The sequence below is a fragment of the Bubalus kerabau genome, chromosome 1 (genome assembly GCF_029407905.1).
Source record: "Bubalus kerabau isolate K-KA32 ecotype Philippines breed swamp buffalo chromosome 1, PCC_UOA_SB_1v2, whole genome shotgun sequence".
NCBI classification, from domain to species: domain Eukaryota; kingdom Metazoa; phylum Chordata; class Mammalia; order Artiodactyla; family Bovidae; genus Bubalus; species Bubalus kerabau.
In genome coordinates, this window is record NC_073624.1 from 88,239,352 (window position 1) to 88,261,403 (window position 22,052).

A 22,052-nucleotide genomic window follows, 5' to 3' on the forward strand; every position below is an offset into this window, starting at 1 on the left:
ATGTTTCCAAGTCCTCAAACTTTAACCTTTTAAGGGTCAAAATTTTAACCACTTCTTGACAACCTGTCAAACCATAAATCTTATTTTCTTAACGCATATATGTGTGTGTGTGTGTGTAGCTTACCCTATCGTCTATTGAGGATCATAATTATGATTGGCTGTGGATACTACAGCCATGCGTCAAACTACTCTAGCCTTCACCTTTCTAGTTATCTACTTTAAAATGTGCAAACTCAGACAATCAAGATTAAACTTAGGTGTAAACTAAATGTCCTCAATGTTTAGACTGCATTTTTGCTCACAGAAAAAATACTTAACTTTCTAAGTAGCTGGTAAATTTTAATGTATTGATTCTATATATATTTCATCAGGTCAAAGGTCTCCTTTAGTTCCAGATTCTCAGTTCTAATATTGATGCTTTAAAATAGCAAGAATTTCAACTTTCTTAACGTGCCAATTACTATGTCTTTGTTTAGATTAATATTCTATTTCAAAATCATCATTTCTATTTTATAAACCAACAGGCTTACCATCTCTTGAGATCCTTGAAATTAAACACAGAGTAGAGTAGACATGTTTAATTTCAATTTCTTCTAGTGTCCCTAATGGGAAGCCATTAGGCTCTGGGCCATGAAGATCATCATTTCCATTATTCTGAATCTTTCTGCCCTAGGTAAAGTAGATGCTATGAAATATCCAGCAACTAAATTCAGTTACTTACTCATTTTAAAGTCCTCATATAGCTTTTGTTTTAAATAACCACAGAATCAAAATTTTAGAGCTTAAAGAAATTGAAACTAATAGTGACTCTGGATATAGGTATTTTAAGAACACAAGAAATTCCAGGAGTGTGTCCAAAATAAATATACTAGACTATTATATGCTTTAATTTTACTTGTTTCTTATGGAGAATTTCTTCAATGCCTAAAATATTATGGTGACAGTAAATAAATGAGTTCTTCTTGGTTCTTGATAACAGTTCCAAATCATATTTTAGTGAATCTTGAGTACAAATCTCAGATAGCTCAGCAGAACTTCTGAAAGACAGAGAAGCCTAGGAAGCTGACCCTGAATACATTTTGTAATTTTTTCTTATTATGTAGATTTCCAATCACTGTAAATCTCACTTTTTATTTCTAACTTCCTACTAGAAGTGAACATTAGTAAAATTTAAAACTATGGGTCAATATTTAAAAAGTATTTTTATTTCAGGCTATCTCTTGAAGTATTTAGAAACAAATTAAGAGTTCAGGATCCTTGCCCTGAATAACAAATAACCATTAATACAGTAATTAAAATGAAAGAATATATATGAAAGCCTTATTAGCACAAGCCCGGCCAGTTACTAGAGACTGAATATGGACACTTATCGCTAAAACCAAAATCCAAAGTAAACTACACGCTTCTTTTTAAGAATAGAAGGAGGCTGAGGAAAATGAGAAGAGAGATCTTAATAACTAATGGTCATGAATAACTACACTAGTGAATATTAAATCTGTTTCTATTTGTCAAAGCGCTTATATACCTCAACATATCTAATTTTTTATCATACCAATAAAAGATTCAAACTGAAAATTTAGTTCAAATCCTAAGTGATTTTGTTAACCAGTATTCATTTATTGTTTATAATGAACATTTTATTAGAAGACTGTGTTCTTGTTACTGCTCAACTTAAATGGCTTATTTAACTGATGTATGCTATTCCTATTATGGACAATGAAATAATTCAGAATATTCTGTTTATTCTCTACTTTCAAAGTTAACTACTTTTGTTTAAACAATATCCCAGTTCCCACACTCTCTAACACAATTAATGGTAGTGCAGTAGATAAGTATTTTCTTTTTAAAGCAATTTGGCTTCAATAAAATGTTTATATCCAAAGAAGTAAACACAAAACAAGAAAGACGTTACATGCGAGAAAAGTGCTGATTCTAACATTATGTAATCAAGTATTTTCAACCTAAGTATATTCAGCAAGAGTTTAAAAACAGACAAGTTTAGCACTATTTAGTAGAGTTGAATATGTACATAGTCTACAACCTACTAGTACCACTTTAAGATTCACACTCTAGAGAAACTTGAACTTGCACACCATGATAAAGCTAATGGTTGTATCAAAAATACATGTAGTGTAATGAAGGAGTGAATAAAGTCTATTTTATATATTCTAATCTCCAGAGAAAAACACACACTCAAATCACGGTTGTTGAACCTCCCTATTATGTGGTCACTGCATATAATCTTACGAAAAGCATCAAATTGAAGACTTCTGCACATCTAGTAACTGTTTCTCTACTGGAAGCAAAAATGCTTCTATTTTTAAGATATCTCATCACAGAGCAAACCATGGTGCACTAAATTTAACACAGATGAAATCATTAGTTGGGTGGCAAAGAAAAATATGCATTCTCATTTCATTAGTAAACACTTCTACAAACACATAGGACTGTTCAGAATTATACTAAATAATTAAACTCAAAAGATTTTTTCCCAAAATACATTTTTACCTATCCTTAGTCCCTTCTTCCCAAAGATCAGTTTAGACTTTTATCTAATTAGAACTGTTTCAAGTATACTATTATGAATTCAAATGGTATAACAAATCCATTTTTCTTCCTCCCAGAACTTGGCCATAGTCAGTATAGTTATGTTCCCTTTTCCACACTATTAATGAAATATAGGTAAGACACAGAACTGAGAAAACCCCAATTATGCAAAAGGCAATTAATTCTAATGTGCTTAAGGACAACAAACAATTTGAATGCAGCTAATACTAAAAATATTTTTAAGCTTTATTTCCTTTACTTTTACACACTGACAAATTACTAACTCAAAAAATATAGCATGATGTGTGACAAGTTTTCATTTCACAATTCATAACAATAGGGGTCATAGTGAATACTCACTGTGCAATAGCATCATGATCTACTTGGCACAAACTATATCAACATAATACATTAAAAGTCCCAAATTTTTCTATTTCTCAATCATTTACTATCTATGAAAAACCTCAATAATATCTCTAACTTTGAAATTAGTTCATAATACGGGAATTAGAAAATGCAGTTATAAATTTATTTCTGCCTCTTAAGCTATGAGACCTTGGCCAAGTTATAGAACACAGAATCCAAGTTTCCTCATCTGTAAAATGGAAAGACACTGTTACATCTGTTCTGGTTATCCCACAAGGCTGATATAAGGAAGAAATTTAATAATCTATATAAAAATTCTCTGAAAAATATAAAACACAAAGCAGAGAGAAAGCATTAGTAAGCAGACATAATCACAAGAGGGTCAAGTACACTGAAGATGAATTACTGTGTTTCTACCAGAAAAAAATACCTATTTTCCAGTAATTTTTTTAAGGTATGCATTTGTAATGTTTGTATTACAAAAGCACAAAAAGCTGAATATATAAAATTTAGAAGAGAATATTTAACAAAATTGGAGCAATACAGAGACATTTGTCCTAAGTGGAAAAGCACACATTACTGTGAAATAATTTATGAAAGGCAGTATCAAGTCTGTAGGTAGAAAGAAATCGTGCTAGGGAATTAAAATACAATAATATTTAATATTTAGACTCACCTCTGCCCATTTAAGAATACAGGTCAAGCAGAAGACATGATTACAGCTTTCTGGAAAACCAATTTCCTTCTCTAACAGGCAACTGAGACATATTGGACATCTATCAGCTTCACTGTACAACACACCAGTGGTTGCAGGATTATCTTTGTTTTCTTCACCTGTAAAGTAAAGCAGTCATATATGCTTTCAATTTCTCTGGATCAAATTACTTATGTTTCTGGTAGTATGATGGACTCGATACTCTAAAGGGCCCTCCTTCTACAAAGCAATTAGATCTTAAATACACTGTAAGAAACAAACTTCTTGAGCATAATACCTCCAATGTTTACTAATTTAAATTTAAGGAGGAGTGAAAAGAATTTTTCATGAATTTAATTTTAGAACAATAATCATACAGTTCAAATACTTAAAAATTTAATAAAGGTTATAGTAACAAATCTCCCAAGCAAATCCATCTCTATGTATTCAGTTCCACCCAACACAACAAGTAACAACTGTTAAGCTTGTTCTGTGTTCTTCCAAAGACATAATGGAATGCACAGACAAGCAAATCCTAATACATATTCTTTTAAACCTCCTTCTTCAGACAAATGCTAGAATACTATACACACCAGTTTGAGTTTTTGTTGTTGTTTCAATCTAAAGATGGGACAATCGCTTGTTTTCAAGCTTTGGTTATTGCAAACAATGAAAAACTTATTTCCCACTTTTAATAGTATATCAATAGGATAAATTCTTAAAAATGGAATTCTAGACCAATGTGTCTGTACATCTGTAATCTGAATAGATATGGCCAAAAATTATACCCCTTAGGGTTTGTACTCATTTAAACACCTACCAGCAATGTAACCAACACACAAGAAGCAAGCAGTGCTTGCTCAAAAGTTAAAGAAACTCCAAGATTTGACATAAAGTAAAACCAAAATAAAGAAACAGCTGAAATGTGACCAGTATATGCCAAGCAAATGGAAAACCTGAGATTACCCTGAGAACACATGTTCATACTAGTGTTTAGATCTGGAGACTAACCTTTAGGACCAACTCAGGTAGGGAAACTGACCCTGGGAGATTCCCCTTTTAAGCCAAGATCCTCAAATGGGGTTAAAGTGGTCCCAGCATGGGTTCAGAAAAAAAACAAATACATATAAATCCTCTGAATGAAAACATCCCTAATTTAGGCCCTCATGATTCCACACCTCACAATCAAACATCACCAAGCCGAAGAAAGTAAGTTGACTTGAGTAAGAATCAGCAGAAACAAGAATGTGCTTACATTTATTTCTATATTTTACATACTATATTCATTATAAATTTATTTAGATATCCACTGGCTTCAAACATTAGAACTTTCAAATACTACATAGCTGCTAAGTTGTGTCTGCCTCTTTGTGACCCCATGGACTGTAGCACATCAGGTTTCTCTGTCCTTGCTATCTCCTAGAGTTCGCTCAACAGTAGATTAGACCCAGAAGAAAAAAATATCTGTGAACTAGAAGAAATGAAAAACTGAACAAACTACCCCGACTGTAAGAAACAGAAAAGGAGATGTAATCTGTGAAAGAGAGGTTGGAAAATGAGGTCAGGACAAAGTCTAACACATTAACTGAGGCTCAGAAGAAGAGAGTAAAGGGCAGGCAATAGTTAAAGTACTAATGGCTGAGAAATGATAAAACAAATAAAAAACACAATCCAACAGATAAAGGACACACAAGGTATACTAAATAGGAGAAAAGAAAACAATCCACGTTTAGAAACAATGTTGCCAAACTGTACAACATCAAAGATGAAAAAAACATTTTAAAACCAAAAAGAGGAAAAAGATCATCTACAAGGGAATGACAATTAACTTGAAAGGACACGTCTTGACAGCTAGTAAGAAAACTAGAAAATAGCCCGAATGGGAAAAAAAACAAAACTTCAGAGTGCTAAGAGACAAAATAGTTATCAATCCAGAACTGTATTATCATTCTTTGAAAAGCTTAGAAGACGATAAAATTTAAAAACACTTAAGCATTTACCACCAATAGACTTTCACTGCTGCCGCTGCTGCGAAGTCACTTCAGTCGTGTCTGACTCCCCATAGACGGCAGCCCACCAGGCTCCCCCAGCCCTGGGATTTTCCAGGCAAGAATACTGGAGTGGGTTGCCATTTCCTTCTCCAATGCATGAAAGTGAAAAGTGAAAGTGAAGTCGCTCAGTCGTGTCTGACTCTAAGCGACCCCATGGACTGCAGCCCACCAGGCTCCTCCATCCATGGGATTTGCCAGGCAAGAGTACTGGAGTGGGGTGCCATTGCCTTCTCCAGACTTTCACCAAAGGAATTCTAAGATTTTTTTTTTCTCCCCAGAAAGAAGAGAATGGGAAAAAAAAAAAAAGACAATAATGATAAAAAATTTTGAACAACAACAAAAAAAATGTCATTCTGAAATCAGCAGAGAGCAAAAATTTAAGAATAGAAAGAGTTCAATGAACTAAAAACACTGATTGATTGCAACAAGACATGAGAAGAGTAAAAAAAAGTAGGCACTACTTATTTAGGCAGCTATTTCAGAGTTTAAGAACAATGAAAATATGTAAACAAAAAAATATGTGCCAACAGTTTGGAAACACTAAGTTTTGCTTTCAACACAAAAGCTTTATAAAAAATTAAGTTACCTTGCATATCTTCATAGTCCTGATCACCCACATTTAGAGTATATATAGTCTTCTTCTTCATTTCTCCTTGAAAAAGGATTTCCTACAGGATGAATGATAACAGAGAATTTTTATGTTTGCCTTGTACACATAATATACATTATTAATTTTTTAAAATCCCAAACTCTAAGAAATTATTTTATACATAAAAGAATAAAATACGAATCAAGTCAGTAAATTTTCTGGATAATCCAGTATACTTTTATACTCCCTGCCACCAAGCACAGTCTTTCTGAAAGGAGGAGCCTTATACAGGTATTAAGTAACAAAGACTGATAAATTTTGTGGTACAGACATGAATACAATTGGAGCTTACAGAAAAGAGATCAGTTTGGACTGGAGTTTTTATTGAAGTTGATAGGTTATGTATTTTAAGAAGCTTAAACACATTTAAGCAGCAACACAGAATGAACGAATAAAATGGCATATAGGTAGGCCAATCTGACAACTTAGAGTAAGTGGTAAAAGTGCAACTGTGTGTATATATTGAGGAGGGATGGGCATGTAAGGCAAGAAGTTCATCTGAAAGATAACAGTGAAGGCAACAAGAGCAATATAAATCAAGCTCAGCTCGATTATAGATGGATCTCTAGTGATTGAGAGGTTTAGATTCAATCTTATAGATTCCTCTGAAGATTGACATGATGTAAGCAATATACATGAATCTTTTAAAAGAATGATCTGCAAAACACAGAATGGATTATAGTGGAGAGAGATTAGAAGGAAAGATGTTTGCATAGTTAGAGTGACTGGCTGTGAAATGAATAGAGAAGCAAGAAATTAAAGAGCTGAAGTATTTCCAACGTTGGTAACTACATAAATACAGGAAAGGACTAAAAAATTATTTTGGCCTAGAAGACTAGGAAAATGGTGATTATAGGAGACAAAATGAGAAACAGTAAAGAAAATTAATTTGTTAGTTAAGGGGAACAAACTTATGAAGAAAAATTATTTTTTAAATCAACTCTTAGAATTCTAGGGCTTCCCGGGCAGCTCAGTGGTAAAAGAATCCGCCTGCAATGCAAGAGACTCAGGAGACTCCAGTTTTATCTCTGGGTTGGGAAGATCCCTGGAAGAGAAAATGGAAACCCACGAGTATTCTTGCCTGGAAAATTCTATGGCAGGCTACAGTCCATGGGGTCACAAAGAGCTGGACACAACGAGCACACATGCACACTTTAGAATTCTTTCTTGAATTACTGTAAGACAAGCAATTGCAAAGAACTATTCAAACATATTTTGGAGTATCTAGGCACAAGAAACCACTAAGTTCATCAGTTATGAGTCGCCCACGTGTGTATGAAGTAATTTTTCTATTAGATTTTTAAGTAATGTAAACCTGTGAATTTCTACATTAAAGGTTATGTATTGCCTAGAAAAATCTCTATTAGGTTAAGTAGGGAGAAATGCAAGGGCCCATACTTTGACTCAAAACTCAACCAGAAACTAACATATATAAGAATAACTTGAAGGTTTTAATAAGTTAAAAGTTAGAATTTCAACTAGGTATTAGTTACTTTTAAACTGTTAATTCAATCACAGTCTGCCTTAATAAACTTAGAATGTCAAGAACAAAAGGAAAACCTTTCACTCAGCCTACATGCACAACATTTGTTATACTTCTGGTACTATTCTTTAGGTATCATGTAACAGCTTATCAAGATAAATACACGGACTTCTCCGAGTGAGATGGGCCAGGAGGTTTTAAGCAGAGGCCAGCTCCAAGACCACTGCATTCATCTAGAGGGGGCGATTACAGTGGTTTGCAATAAAAGGAGAAGCAAGGGTGATAAAAAGTGCTCAGATTCCAGTCGTTTTCAAAATACAGCCATCAGGAAAGACTGAATATGGCATTTGTGTTAGAGAAGATCCCAGGATAACTTCACGGTATTCAGACTTGAGTAACTAGAACGACAGAATTGCTGAGATAAAACACTTCAAAAATATTCAGATAGTCATAGGTTGTTGTCCCACTTGATGTTTACTCAGAAGGACAGGATCAATATCACTTGAGAACTTGCCACAAATGCAAGATACCTCAGGCAGCACCCTAGCTAGCGAGGACGAATCTGCGTTTTATCAAGTTCTGTGTCAGACTCATATACCTGAGAAACACTGCTACAAACAACTTCCAAACCAAGCTGATTTTAGAATTATATTAAACTTCTGTATGATCTATAATTGAGTATAATTCTTCATTTGGAGAAATTCATAACATACCATCTCTCCCATTATGACTGAGAATTCAAAAAAAAATTCTAACTTTTGTCAGAAGCAAATCCATGCTTATGACACTGCCTAGCACTAACAAGCAAACAAGCATTGAATGCAAACCATTACTATCAGTGCAGATCTTTCATCCAAATCTGTCTTAAATAAAACCAGGAAGCGCCTCCAATTAACTACTCAAAAGTTTGATACTACCTCTAAGGATGTTATTAATATTTTTATTTTCCCTTGAAGAAATCATAAAAAGGGCTATTTTTCAGTGATGCATGTGTTAGGGAGGATTCTATCTATTATTATAACCCAGCAGTCAAAAGCTGGCTAAGTATTTTCTGTAAATAAAGTTTTGTTGAAGAACAGTCTGTTCATTTCTTTGTATTTCCTATGGCTGCTTTTGTACTACAATAGCAAAGTTGAATAATTACGACAGAAACCATATACTTGGTGTGAAATGAAAATATTTCCTGACATATTTATCAACAAGAAATGACACAGCCATCAGCAATTTCTGGCCTCTATATATGAATGAGGACTCCCAAAACTGCGATCCAGCAGATGCTGCCACCCCTTGCGATGACTGCTGAGGAGCTGAGGGAATGCAAGCAACAAGGTGAGCAAGGAAGCAGGGTTGGCCCCAGACAGCTGAGGTGCACGAGAGAGGAGTGAAGGCAGCGAGCCCCGAGGCGTGCGTCTTCCCATTCACAGAACGCCAAATGCCTCAGCCTGACAGCTGATCTTTGACATTCAGACTGCCTGCTCCCTTTGTTGCAAACTTGTATATAGCCTGACTTCCCCTCCTGCCTCCTTGGAGCAGTTTTCTCAGAAATGCTGAGATGCTATCTTCCGGGCTCAGAGTCCTTAACATTCCCACCAAATAAAATAACTCTACTTTCAAGTTGTGACCTATTTTTTTGTCGACAGTGGCAAAGTCTACAAAAATTATGATAGGCGCTTTTCAGAAAAAGTTTGCCAACCCTATTAAAGACTATAAAAGGCTGCCTCTTTGGAGATGTGGCTCAGTATTTCACTGCAGAGCCCCTCAAGCTTTCTTAGGTATAGGCATTGATTTACATTTGTATTCAACTGGTACCACAGCACAACAGCTACTTACTAAACATCTGAGTCAATGCTTTTGCAATGGTTCCTCGAGTTTCTTTCAAAATTGCCTGAAGGCCATGTACTTTTGTTGATTTATGTACATTTATTTTATCAATCTGGCTTCTAGAGTTTTCAACTTGTTTTCAACTCTGTTTGCTTTAGAGTAAGGTTGAGGCAATTAACTCTTTCAGTTTAATAGTTACTTCCTTTCCAGCTTCTTTGCTACATAATCCACTTAACTGCTTCTGATCTGTCACTGTTAATTTTAAATCTCTTGCAGAATGCTCCCCTTAATTTTTTTTCCTACCTGATTTCCACCATAAAGCAATCTTACTAGACTTTATAAATAGACTTGTTTGCCTCAAGTGGGCTATTCTGACAAGCTTTTGTTTAGAATATTCTTTATTTGCATGTTTGGTGCTGGAGCTGTAATACTAGCACACTTGAGCACAGATAGGAATGTCCTGTTATCACAGGTTTTAGAAAAAACTGTTTGCATTCAAACACTAACTAGTCTGACACTTACTAGTAGTGTGACAACTTCTTTAAGCCTGTTTCCTCATTTACAAATGGAAATAAAGTAGTAACCATTTCAGTCATTATGAAAATCAAATTACATAAACACATAATCCATTTAAAGTGTTCAGTTCAGTTGCTCAGTCGTGTCCAACTCTTTGTGACCCCATGAACCAAAGCACGCCAGGCCCCCCCGTCCATCACCAACTCCCAGAGTCCACCTAAACCCATGTGCATTGAGTCGGTGATGCCATCCAAACATCTCATCCTCTGTCATTCCCCTCTCCTCCAGCCCTCAATCTTTCCCAGCATCAGGGTCTTTTCCAATGAGTCAGCTCTTCACATCAGGTGGCCACAGTACTGGAGTTTCAACTTCAACAACAGTCCTTCCAATGAACACCCAGGACTGATTTCCTTTAGGATGGACAGGTTGGATCTCCTTGCAGTTCAAGGGACTCTCAAGAGTCTTCTCCAACAGCACAGTTCAAAAGCATCAATTCTTCTGCGCTCAGCTTTCTTTATAGTCCAACTCTTACATCCATACATGACTACTGGAAAAACCACAGCCCTGACTAGATGGACCTTTGTTGACAAAGTGATGTCTCTGCTTTTTAATATGCTGTCTAGGTGGGTCATAACTTTCCTACCAAGGAGTAAGCGTCTTTTAATTTCATGGCTGCAATCACCATCTGCAGTGATTTTGGAGCCAGAAAAATAAATTCAGCCACTGTTTCCATTGTTTCCTCATCTATTTGCCGTGAAGTGATGGGACCGGATGCCATGATCTTAGTTTTCTGAATGCTGAGCTTTAAGCCAACTTTTCCACTCTCCTCTTTCACTTTCATCAAGAGGCTCTTTACTTCTTCCTCACTTTCTAAAGGGTGGTGTCATCTGCATATCTGAGGTTGACGTTTCAGATAGCACAAAAGAAGTACTCAACTAGCACATGTGCACAAACACATGAGTAACTCCCCACCCAAAGCAGATTCTAGGTATACCATAGAATTCAAGATGATAAATCTGTATGACTCTCATTAAGAACAGACTTTCATTATTTTTACAAATATGTAAAACCCCTGTATTACAAAGAATATCCACATATGGAAAGAATGATATCAGTAAAAAGTTTATAAAACTTAACCTATCAAACAGTTCTTCAAACAGAATTTACACAAGGATAAGTAAGTTACTTATTCTACATGGACATTATTTATCAAGATTCTGATTTATCTGAAAATAAAAATGTTGAAGCAAGACACAACATCTAGGACTCACACAGTAAACAGCCCTAGGATTTTTGTATCTTATTTTCTACTTTATATAGGCATAGGAAAAGAAACACTAAATGCTGTAACATACGGCTGTCTGTGTACTCAATTGCTCAGTCATGTCTGACTCTTTGCAACCTCATAGACCTCAGAGCCTGCCAGGTTCCTCATTCATGGGAATTTTCCATGCAAGAATAATGCAGTGGGATGCCATTTCCTTCTCCAGGGGATCCTCTCAACCCAGGGATCAAACCGACATCTCTTGCATCTCCCAAATTAGCAGACAGATTCTTTATCACTGCACCGCCTGGAAAGCCCGTAACATATGGCTACTCCAGGAAAAAAGAAAAGGTCATGTTTAAGTAAAGTTCCAACCACAATTTCCTAAGACTCTCATTTAGTTTTTAATAAGTATACATTATTTACGAGGTTTCTTACCCTTAAGATTCTTCAGGTCGAGCAGTCAGGTAACCGGCTTTCCATCAAACTTATCTGGAGGGAGAATTATGAAAATCAGTCCTATTTCACTTCACTTTCAACTTGGGTACAAAAGAAAGGAGACTAGTAAAGTACAAAGAACTACTTATTACAGAGGGCCACCAGTTGTGAGTATAATTTATTTAGAATGTAAAACATTTTAAGAGAATGACTGCTAAGTCGTTTCAGTCATGTCCAACTCTGTGCGACCCCATAGACGGCACCCCACCAGGCTCCCCCGTCCCTGGGATTCTCCAGGCAAGAACACTGAAGTAGGTTGCCATTTCCTTCTCCAATGCATAAAAGTGAAAAGTGAAAGTGAAGTTGCTCAGTCAAGTCCGACTCGTAGCGACCCCATGGACTGCAGCCCACCAGGCTCCTCCATCCATGGGAGTTTCCAAGCAAGAGTACTGGAGTAGGTGCCATTATGCCTGTAAATATGAAGACACACATAGGTCCTGGAAGCAAACAATAATGAAACTATTTTGTTCTGGGAGAGAGAAGCACAAGAAAACACATTTCAGCATATAGGAGAAAACCAACAGAAAACAAAGTAACAGAGAATTAGAAACAGGAAAAAAAAAAAAAAAACAACTACCCCAACAAACAGACTTAGTCTCATCACCTAATAAAGGAATGCAGAAAAGGATACACAAAAGATATTTAACCAGCCCATAAATTCAACAACTATTAGTATTTAAATTATTTCCTGAACTCCAGATTTTAAGAATCCTTAACCAGTAATCACATCTCGCTTATTCCTCTTTCTCAACCAGCCCCACAGAACTCCCCACATTTTTACAGTCTGCCTATATAATTCACTTAGTATCTAGTCAGCACTCCCTATTTTCTAGGTACCACCAGGCCTTAAGCACTGACACACCTGATTAAAAAAAGAGTAACAGCATAGCAGGTGCTATAATGGCAGTAAGCACACGATATTACAAAAGCACACAATAAGCACCATATCCTTGCAACATATGCCTTTGTAAAAAAGGCTTCTCAACTAGGACCAAAAAGATTTAAAATGTATTTTTCTAACTCTCCTCCCCCCCACCAAATATTCTGTACCATTATAGCATTTCCATCTTTAAATTAAGGACTCAAGATTTGAATTGTCAAAGTAAACATGGTAGTGAGGATCTTAAATTTCATAATAAATGAATGATATACACAAATAGGTAAATTGATTTTCTGATCATTTTATACTTCCTCTATGGAAGTGACAATTAGGCAAACATGAAAGATACACTGTACCTAGTTCCACACAATAAAGTTTTATCCCCCAAAATAGCTTTTCAGACTAATGTCTGGACATATAGGTGGAAAGAAGTATTATTCTCTCTTCTTGAAATTTTATAACATAGTACATTTCATACAATTTATCTGAATATATTAATATCTAACTGAACATCATGAAATAAAAAAAATAACACACTAATTTCTATTCATGATCACAAGAGTTACATATTTTTCCAGCCATCAAATTTAGTTATAATACCAACCAACAGTAAAACTGAAATGGATATAAAACTCAGAAGACTTACAATTTTTTTTCAACTTTTGCTTTATTTGATTCATTTACACACAACTATGGTCTATATGTTTATATTCCCTCAAAATTCATGTTGAAACCCTAACCCTTAAGGGTAGACAGTACTGTAAGTGCGGCATATGGGACATGCTTAAGAGGGTGAATTGCTCATGAAAGGGATCACTACTTTAGAAAAGAGGCTCTAAAAAGATCTCTAACACCTTCCTTCTCAGGGAAAATCTGAGACCTGGAAGAGGGCCCTCATCCAACCATAAGAGCACCCTGTTGTCTAACTTCTAGCCTCTGGAACTGTGTGAAATAAATCTGTTCTTTACAAGCCACTCAGTTTTGGTATTTTCTTATAGCAGCCCAAACAGACTAAGACACATGCTCTGCTTTCAGCTACTAATGCACATTAGTCCCTGGAACAGCTTTCTAGTTCAGTTTTCAACAGGGTTATTTGCTTGCTTGTCAGTAGTTGATCAATATAAGCAATTCATGGAACCTTTCCATATTCAATTCTTTCATCCTGCACCTATATACAAAAAAAAGTTTTGTTTTCTCAGCACCGTTTACTGATGAACAAACAATTCTACGTCTTGTTTTTTATCAGGTAAAATGAAAATAAAGAAGCTGAAGACATACACATTTATAGGTTTTATAATAAAACCAGTTCCATATATCAATCCAGGAAGGAAAATGTCTTCAAAATGTCTCTAATATTCTTGCAGTGTCTCCAACAGCAAGTGAATGTCAAGAAGGTCCACTAATATGAATCATGTCACATCATACTATGCTAACCAATAACCTAATTATTAGAACAAAACATTTTTTAAAAGTTAAAATAAATAAAAAATAAAACATTTTCAAAAAAGCAAGCCATTTAATCCTCAGGCATAGATTAAAACATAGATTAAACGGAAATAGGAGAAGTTTTTCAAATGTAATGTAATTTTGGAAATCAGAGTTCAGGAAAACTATGCTGTTCCTGTGAAAGAGAAACTAATGTTCCTATTTCCTTCTACACTTAATGTAGCATAATCTCCTTGATAAAACTTGTACTGTTATACATGGCAGGATCATATATATGTTGGAAAAAAATGAGATATAATTGCCATTTTCAGCTATAAAATAAGAAGATGCAAGTTGACATAACATTATAAAATAGATAATAAGTGAAATGGGGAAGTTTCCATTCTATGTGAAATGGATTAAGTACATTCTATCTTGTTAACCTCACTGAATGAAACTATAAATTCTAGACAAAATGAATGGAGAAGCTAACTGAAAATTAAAAGCGAAACAGTAACAGGTAGTTTGGGGAAGAGCCCCAAATCAGATATATTATCAAACTGGTAATGTGTTTATCTTTCCCACCGAATTTATGCCCCAAAGTTAGGCTTTATGAAACCTGAAACCTATAAAGTGACCACTATTACAGAGAGAAACAGAGACACGGAGAGGGGAAGAGAGAAGGAAAGAGATATGCACACTGGTACAAGCAAGCATTTACATGTGCTCTAAGAAAAGCCTCCAGCTCTGCCTAAGCAGTAGGAAAGGGGTCTCCTAAAACTCAATAGTGAGAGAAATCTTTGTTTTTTCCTTTCTGTTCTTCATTCCCCATGAGCCAGTTCCCAAGCCACCCTGTGGTGGTGATAGCTACAAGAGCAGCAGCAGAGTCAGCATAAGCCTCAAACTTAGGGAAAGGCACCATCCACAATGACTGCAGAAACTCTGGGTTAATCTCGTTGATTACTCTCCTGCCTTCTGGTCCTTTGGCTTCAGGTGCGATTGTGGAAAATACACAACACCTTGGAGCAAACAAAGACTTAGCTTTCTAGCCAGAGGACAGAAAGGTGTGTATGTGTAGGGAGGGAAGTAGTTAGTCTCAGGGATCTAGAAAATACCAAGGAAATAATAGAGAGAGCTTGAGACAGTAATCTGTAAACTGTTCAAATTGTCCAAAATAATTTCAGAACTGCTTGACATAAAGAGAACCAAAAAATTTCAAATGCTCATCTATGTTTGCTTCATGACTATGCTAAAGCCTTTGTGTGGATCACAACAAACTGGAAAATTCTTAAAGAGATGGGACTACCAGACCACCTGACCTACCTCCTGCAAAACCTCTATGCAGGTCAAGAAGCAACAGTTAGAACCGGAAAATTGCGAAAGGAGTAAGTCACAGCTGCATATTGTCACCCTGCTTATTTAACTTGTATGCAGAGTACATCATGTGAAATGCTGGGCTGGATGAAGCACAAGCTGGAATCAAGATTGCCGGGGGAGAAATATCAACAACCTCAGACATGCAGATGACACCACCCTTATGGCAGAAAGTGAAGAGGAACTAAAGAGCCTCTTGAAGAAGGTAAAAGAAGAGAGTGAAAAAGTTGGCTTAACACTCAACATTAAAAAAACTAAGATCATGGCATCTGGTCCCACCACTTAATGGCAAATAGATGGGGAAACAATGGAAGACTTTATTTTTTGGGCTCCAAAATCACTGCAGATGGGGACTGCAGCCACGAAATTAAGACGCTTGCTCCCTGTAAGAAAAACTATGACAAATCTAGACAGTGTATTAAAAAGCAGACACATTACTTTGCTGACAAAGGTCTGTATAGTCAAAGCTATGGTTTTTCCAGTAGTCATGTATGAATGTAAGAGTTCGATAAGAAAGAAGGCTGAGCACCAAAGAACTGATGCTTTCAAACTGTGGTGACAGAGAAGACTCTTGAGAGTCCCTTGGACTGCAAGGAGATAAAACTAGTCAATCCTAAAGGAAATCAACGCTGAATAATGCATTGAAAAGACTTATGCTGAAGCTCCAATACTTTGGCCACCTGATGCAAAGACCAGACTCATTGGAAAAGATCCTGATGCTGGCAAAGACAAAAGGCAGGAGGAGAAGAGGACGACCGAGGATGAGATGGTTGGACAGCATCACCGACTAAATGGACATTTGAGCAAGCTCCGGGAGATGGTGAAGGACAGGGAAGTCAAGCGTGCTGCAGTCCATGCGGTCGCAAAGAGTTGCAGACTGAGGGACTGAACAGCAACTGCAACATGAGGAAAGACAACGCACAGAAACCAACACCAAGAAGACACAGATAGTAGAGCACTGGGTGAACTGTCTGACAAAGATTTAAAGCAGGCAATAAAAATGTTCCAGCAAGTAAAAGCAAATCCTCTTGAAACACATAGAAAGCTAGAAAATCACAGCCAAGAAACACAAGATATAAAGTACCGCCAAATGGAAATATTAGGACTGAAAAATGCAATAACTGAAACAGAAAACACACTGGACAGACTAAAGAGCAGAACGACAGTCAGTGGACTTAAAGACAAGAGCAATAGAACCTACCCAATCTGAACAACAGAAAAATATGGGGGGAAATATCATTAGTGTCTCAGGAACTGTAACAGCCAAGAGTCAATTTTGACTCTTGCAAGCTAGATCTATGCCTTTGGCCGCTTTTGTTATTATAATCACATATAATGGCCTGCCTCAGAGAACCCTGCCCCCTCTACCTGACCCTTAAACTAAAATGCCTTTGTTTAGCTCACAGGGAGATCAATAACCCTGCCCACTGGGAATGACCCTAAACAATAGCACACTCCCCTGCCTGAGGCAATGTAAAGAAGAGTCTACACACGGACATCACCAAATGGTCAGCACCAAAATTAGACGGATTATATTCTTTGCAGGCAAAGATGGAAAAGCTCTATACAGTCAGCAAAAACAAGATCCAGACCTGACTGTGGCTTAGATCATGAACTCCTTATTGCCACATTCAGACCTAAATTGAAGAAAGTAGGGAAAACCATTAGACCATTCAGGTATGACCTAAACCAAATCCCTTACAATTACACAGCGGAACTGAGAAATAGATTGAAGAGACTAGATCTCACAGACAGAGTGTCTGATGAACTATGGATGGAGTTTCGTGACATTGTACAGGAGACAGGGAGCAAGACCATCACCAAGAAAAAGAAATGCAAAAAAGCAAAATGGCTGTCTAGGGAGGCCTTACAAATAGCTGTGAAAAGAAGAGAAGCAAAAAGCAAAGTAGAAAAGGAAAGATATAAGCATCTGAATGGAGAGTTCCAAAGAATAGCAAGGAGAGATAAGAAAGCCCTCCTCAGTGATCAGAGCAAAGAAACAGAGGAAAACAATAGAATGGGAAAGACTAGATATCTCTTCAAGAAAATCAGAGATACCAAGGGAACATTTCATGCAAAGATGGGCTCAATAAAGGACAGAAATGGTATGGATCTAACAGAAGCAGAAGATATTAAGAAGAGGTGGCAAGAATACACAGAAGAACTGTACAAAAAAGATCCTCAGGACCCAGATAATCAGGATGGTGTAATCAATCACCTAGAGCCAGACATCCTGGGATGTGAAGTCAAGTGGGCCTTAGGAAGCATCACTACAAACAAAGCTAGTGGAGGTGATGGAATTCCAGTTGAGCTATTTCAAATCCTAAAAGATCATGCTGTGAAAGTGCTCCACTCAATATACCATCAAATTAGGAAAACTCAGCAGTGGCCACAGGACTGGAAAAGGTCCCATTTTCATTCCAATCCCTAAGAAAGGCAATGCCAAACAATGCTCAAACTACCATATAAATGCACTCAACTCACACACTAGCGAAGTAGTGCTCAAAATTCTCCAAGCCAGGCTTCAATAATACGTGAATTGTGAACTTCCAGATGTTCAAGCTGGTTTAGAAAACGCAGAGAAACCAGAGATCAAATTGCCAACATCTACTGAATCGTCGAAAAAGCAAGAGAGTTCCAGAAAAACATCTATTTCTGCTTTATTGACTATGCCAAAACCTTCAACTGTGTGGATCACAATAAACTGTGGAAAATTCTGAAAGAGATGGGAATACCAGACCACCTGACCTGCCTCTTGAGAAACCTGTATGCAGAGCAGGAAGCAACAGTTAGAACTGGACATGGAACAACAGACTGGTTCCAAATAGGAAAAGGAGTATGTCAAGGCTGTATACAGAGAAGGCAAGGGCAACCCACTCCAGTACTCTTGCCTGGAAAATCCCATGGACGGAGAAGCCTGGTGGGCTGCAGTCCATGGGGTCGCTACAAGTCAGACACGACTGAGCAACTTCACTTTCACTTTTCACTTTCATGCATTGGAAGAGGAAATGGCAACCCACTCCAGTGTTCTTCCCTGGAGAATCCCAGGGACGGGGGAGCCTAGTGGGCTGTCGTCTATGGAGTCACACAGAGTCAGACATGACTGAAGTGACTTAGCAGCAGCAGCAGCAGCAGTAAGGCTGTATATTGTAACCCTGCTTATTTAACTTCTATGCAGAGTACATCATGAGAAACACTGGGCTGGATGAAGCACAAGCTGGAATCAAGATTGCTGGGAGAAATATCAATAACCTCAGATATGCAGATGACACCACCCTTATGGTAGAATGTGAAAAAGAACTAAAGAGCCTCTTGATAAAAGTGAAAGAGGACAGTGAAAAAGTTGGCTTAAAGCTCAGCATTCAGAAAACTAAGATCATAGCATCTGGTTCCATCAGTTCATGGCAAATAGACAAAGAAACAGTGGGAAAAGTGGCAGACTTTATTTTGGGGGCTCCAAAATCACTGCAGATAGTAACTGCAGCCAAGAAATAAAAAGACACTCCTTGGAAAAAAAGTTATAACCAACCTAGACAGCATGTTAAAAAGCAGAGACATTACTTTGCCAACAAAGGTCCGTCTAGTCAAGCCTATGGTTTTTCCAGTAATCATGTATGGATGTGAGTTGGACTATAACGAAATCTGAGTGCCGAAAGAATTGATGCTCTTGAACTGTGGTGTTGGAGAAGATTCTTGAGAGTCCCTTGGACAGCAAGGAGATCCAACCTGTCCATCCTAAAGGAAATCAGTCCTGAATGTTCATTGGAAGGACTGACGTTGAAGTTGAAACTCCAATAGTTTGGCCACCTGATTCGAAGAACTGACTCATTGGAAAAGACCCTGATGCTGGGCAAGATTGAAGGCAGGAGGAGAAGGGGACAACAGAGGATGAGATGGTTGGATGGCATCACTGACTCAATGGACATGAGTTTGAGTAAACTCTGGTAGGGTGATGAACAGGGAGGCCTGGCGTGCTGCAGTCCATGGGGTAGCAAAGAGTTGGACACGTCTGAGTGACTGAACTGAACTGAACTGCCTGTGACTTGCCATTGTAGGAGGTATTTACAATAAAAGGACTTTCTACTTTCTTTCCACACCTCCTTCCCCACCCCCATCTCTGATCCATAAAAGAACCTGGCATCCAGACCCCAGACAAGATGGTTAATTTGAAACATTAATCTGTCACCTTCTCAGTCAGCTAGCTTTCCAAATAGTCATGTTTCTTGCCTCAACATCTAGTCCCTCGGATTCACTGGCCTCTCCTGCAGCAAGCAGAGTAAGCTTGGTAACAAATTTGGCAAGCCAGCCAGGAGCCTTGCTGCTCCTGGCTAGCAGGCCCAGATCAGAGAACATTGAGACAAGGCCCTAAGCAGCTGCTGGGACCATTGACAAGTCTGACTTGTGTCTGTGAGAAACCTTATTTTTAATCCAACCTCTTTTGTAAACTGATGCATTTTACACTGCTGTACCTGACTCAGTCTGAAATCTTGAAATAAGAACTGATGCCTGTGTGTTTGTATGTGCTATTGTCTTTGGATAACACTGTCATGGTTGATCTGTAAAAGAGCCCTATTTTATTGGCTTGAACAAAAGTTTGTGAGTTAAATTGCTTACAAACCAAGCAATTCAAATACAAGAGAAATTAAGCTAAATAAATTTTAGGTTTAGGTGAACTGGGAAATATTCACTATTAAATTAGTACCTGGAATTAATGTTAAACTTGGTTGATCTAACAGGCATCTCCTGAGTCACAACATTAAATGGAATATTAAGTATAATACTTTCATTGTCCCTGAGTTTAACATAAGCTAAATAAGATTTATTATATCTGTTACAAATCCGTCAACAAAGAAAGTAACTCAATGTGAAGAAACTTCTGAGGAAATAAAGAGCAAATGAGAAGAGTTCAAAGTGTACTTTTAGAAATATATGTTACAGGATCTCTCCAGACAGTCTGTAACTTAAAAGCTAAAACTGGGCTAAAATAAGTGACGAAAAGTTTATGGAAAATGGACCCCCAAAAGGGTTTTATATGTGATCAGTGAGGATTGACTAAGTTAAAAACAAGTTTAATTGAATAAATGGATCTTAAGTAAGCTGGTGCAAAACTAAATTTGGCTTTTCTCTCTGCTAAAACAGTCAAATTTTCTGAAGATGCTAAGCTGACTTTAATAACAGATTATGTTTATTTACATTTTAAATAATCTGTTCAGCTCAGTTCAGCCACTCAATTGTGCCTGACTCTTCACAACCTCATGGACTGCAGCACGCCAGGCTTCCCTGTACTTCACCAACTCCCAGAGCTTGCTCAAACTCATGTCCATCAAGTCAGTGATGCCATCCAACCATCTCATCCTCTGTCGTCCCCTTCTCCTCCTGCCTTCAATCTTGCCCAGCATCCAGGTCTTTTCCAATGAGTCACGTCTTCATATCAAGAGGCCAAAGTATTGGAGCTTCACTTTTAGCATCAGTCCTTCCAATGAACATTCAGGACTGATTTCCTTTAGGATTGACTAGTTTGATCTCCTTGCAGTCCAAGGGTCTCTCAAGAGTCTTCTCCACACCACAGTTCAAAAGCATCAATTTTTCAGAACTCAGCTTTCTTTATGGTCCAACTCTCACATCCATACATGACTACCAGAAAAACCATAGCTTTGACTAGACGGACCCTTGTTGGTAAAGCAATGTCTCTGCTTTTTAATACACTGTCTAGGTTTATCATAGCTTTTCTTACAGGGAGAAGAGTCTTTTAATTTCATGGCTGCAGTCCCCATCTGCAGTGATTTTGGAGCCCATGAAAATAGTCTCTCACTGTTTCCATTGTTTCCTCATCTATTTGCCATGAAGTGATGGGACTGGATGCCATGATCTTAGCTTTTTGAATAGTGAGTTTTAAGTCCGCTTTTTCACTCTCCTCTTTCACTTTCATCAAGAGGCTCTTTAGCTCTTCTTCACTTTCTGCCATAAGGGTGGTGTCATCTGCATATCTGAGGTTGTTGATATTTCTCCCTGCAGTCCTGATCCTGTTTGTGCTTCATCCAGTCCAGCATTTCATATGATGCACTGTGCATATAAATAAGCAAGATGACAACATATAGCCTTGATGCACTCCTTTCCCAATTTGAAACCAGTCCATTGTTCCATGTCTGGTTCTAACTGTTTCTTCTTGCCCTGCATACAGGTTTCTTTAGGAGGCAGGTATTCTCATCTCTTTAAGAATTTTCCACAGTTTGTTGTGATTCCAGAAAAACATCTACTTCTGCTTCACTGAGTACACAAAGCCTTTGACTGTGTGGATCACAACAAACTGCAGAAAATTCTTGAAGTACTTTCTATATTTGCCTTTGAAGTCTTTTATCGGCCCTTTGGCTAAGTTTCACCATTACCCATGGTCCTGTTGTATTTTAAAATGTATTCCTGGGGTGGCATGTTCCTTTGACAGGACTTCCTAAATCAAATTATAAAAAGTTTCTTTTACCTCTTG

General features: G+C 37.4%; 2 protein-coding genes across 6 annotated transcripts in view; one reads left to right on the forward strand and one right to left on the reverse strand.

Annotated features, from left to right (window-relative positions):
- Nucleotides 1-22,052, reverse strand: part of SCAF11 (SR-related CTD associated factor 11) — a 94,959-nt gene that overhangs the window by 46,106 nt on the left and 26,801 nt on the right. For 4 of the 5 annotated variants that reach the window (XM_055581606.1, XM_055581619.1, XM_055581609.1 and 1 more), the window contains exons 2-4: nt 11,830-11,883; nt 6,245-6,326; nt 3,590-3,747 (exon numbers count right to left, since the gene is read on the reverse strand). In XM_055581606.1, coding sequence (XP_055437581.1) covers nt 3,590-3,747; nt 6,245-6,305 — 219 coding nt within the window. In that variant the 5' untranslated portion in view covers nt 6,306-6,326; nt 11,830-11,883. Of the gene's footprint in view, nt 1-3,589; nt 3,748-6,244; nt 6,327-11,829; nt 11,884-22,052 lie in introns of those variants that run through there. The other variant, XM_055581627.1, reaches the window with a different exon arrangement.
- The window catches only part of LOC129649705 (basic proline-rich protein-like), a 39,772-nt gene continuing 26,802 nt past the window's right edge, over nt 9,083-22,052 (forward strand). The window contains exon 1 of the mRNA XM_055577476.1: nt 9,083-9,119. Within this exon, the coding sequence (XP_055433451.1) occupies nt 9,083-9,119 (37 nt within the window). The remainder of the gene's footprint in view (nt 9,120-22,052) is intronic.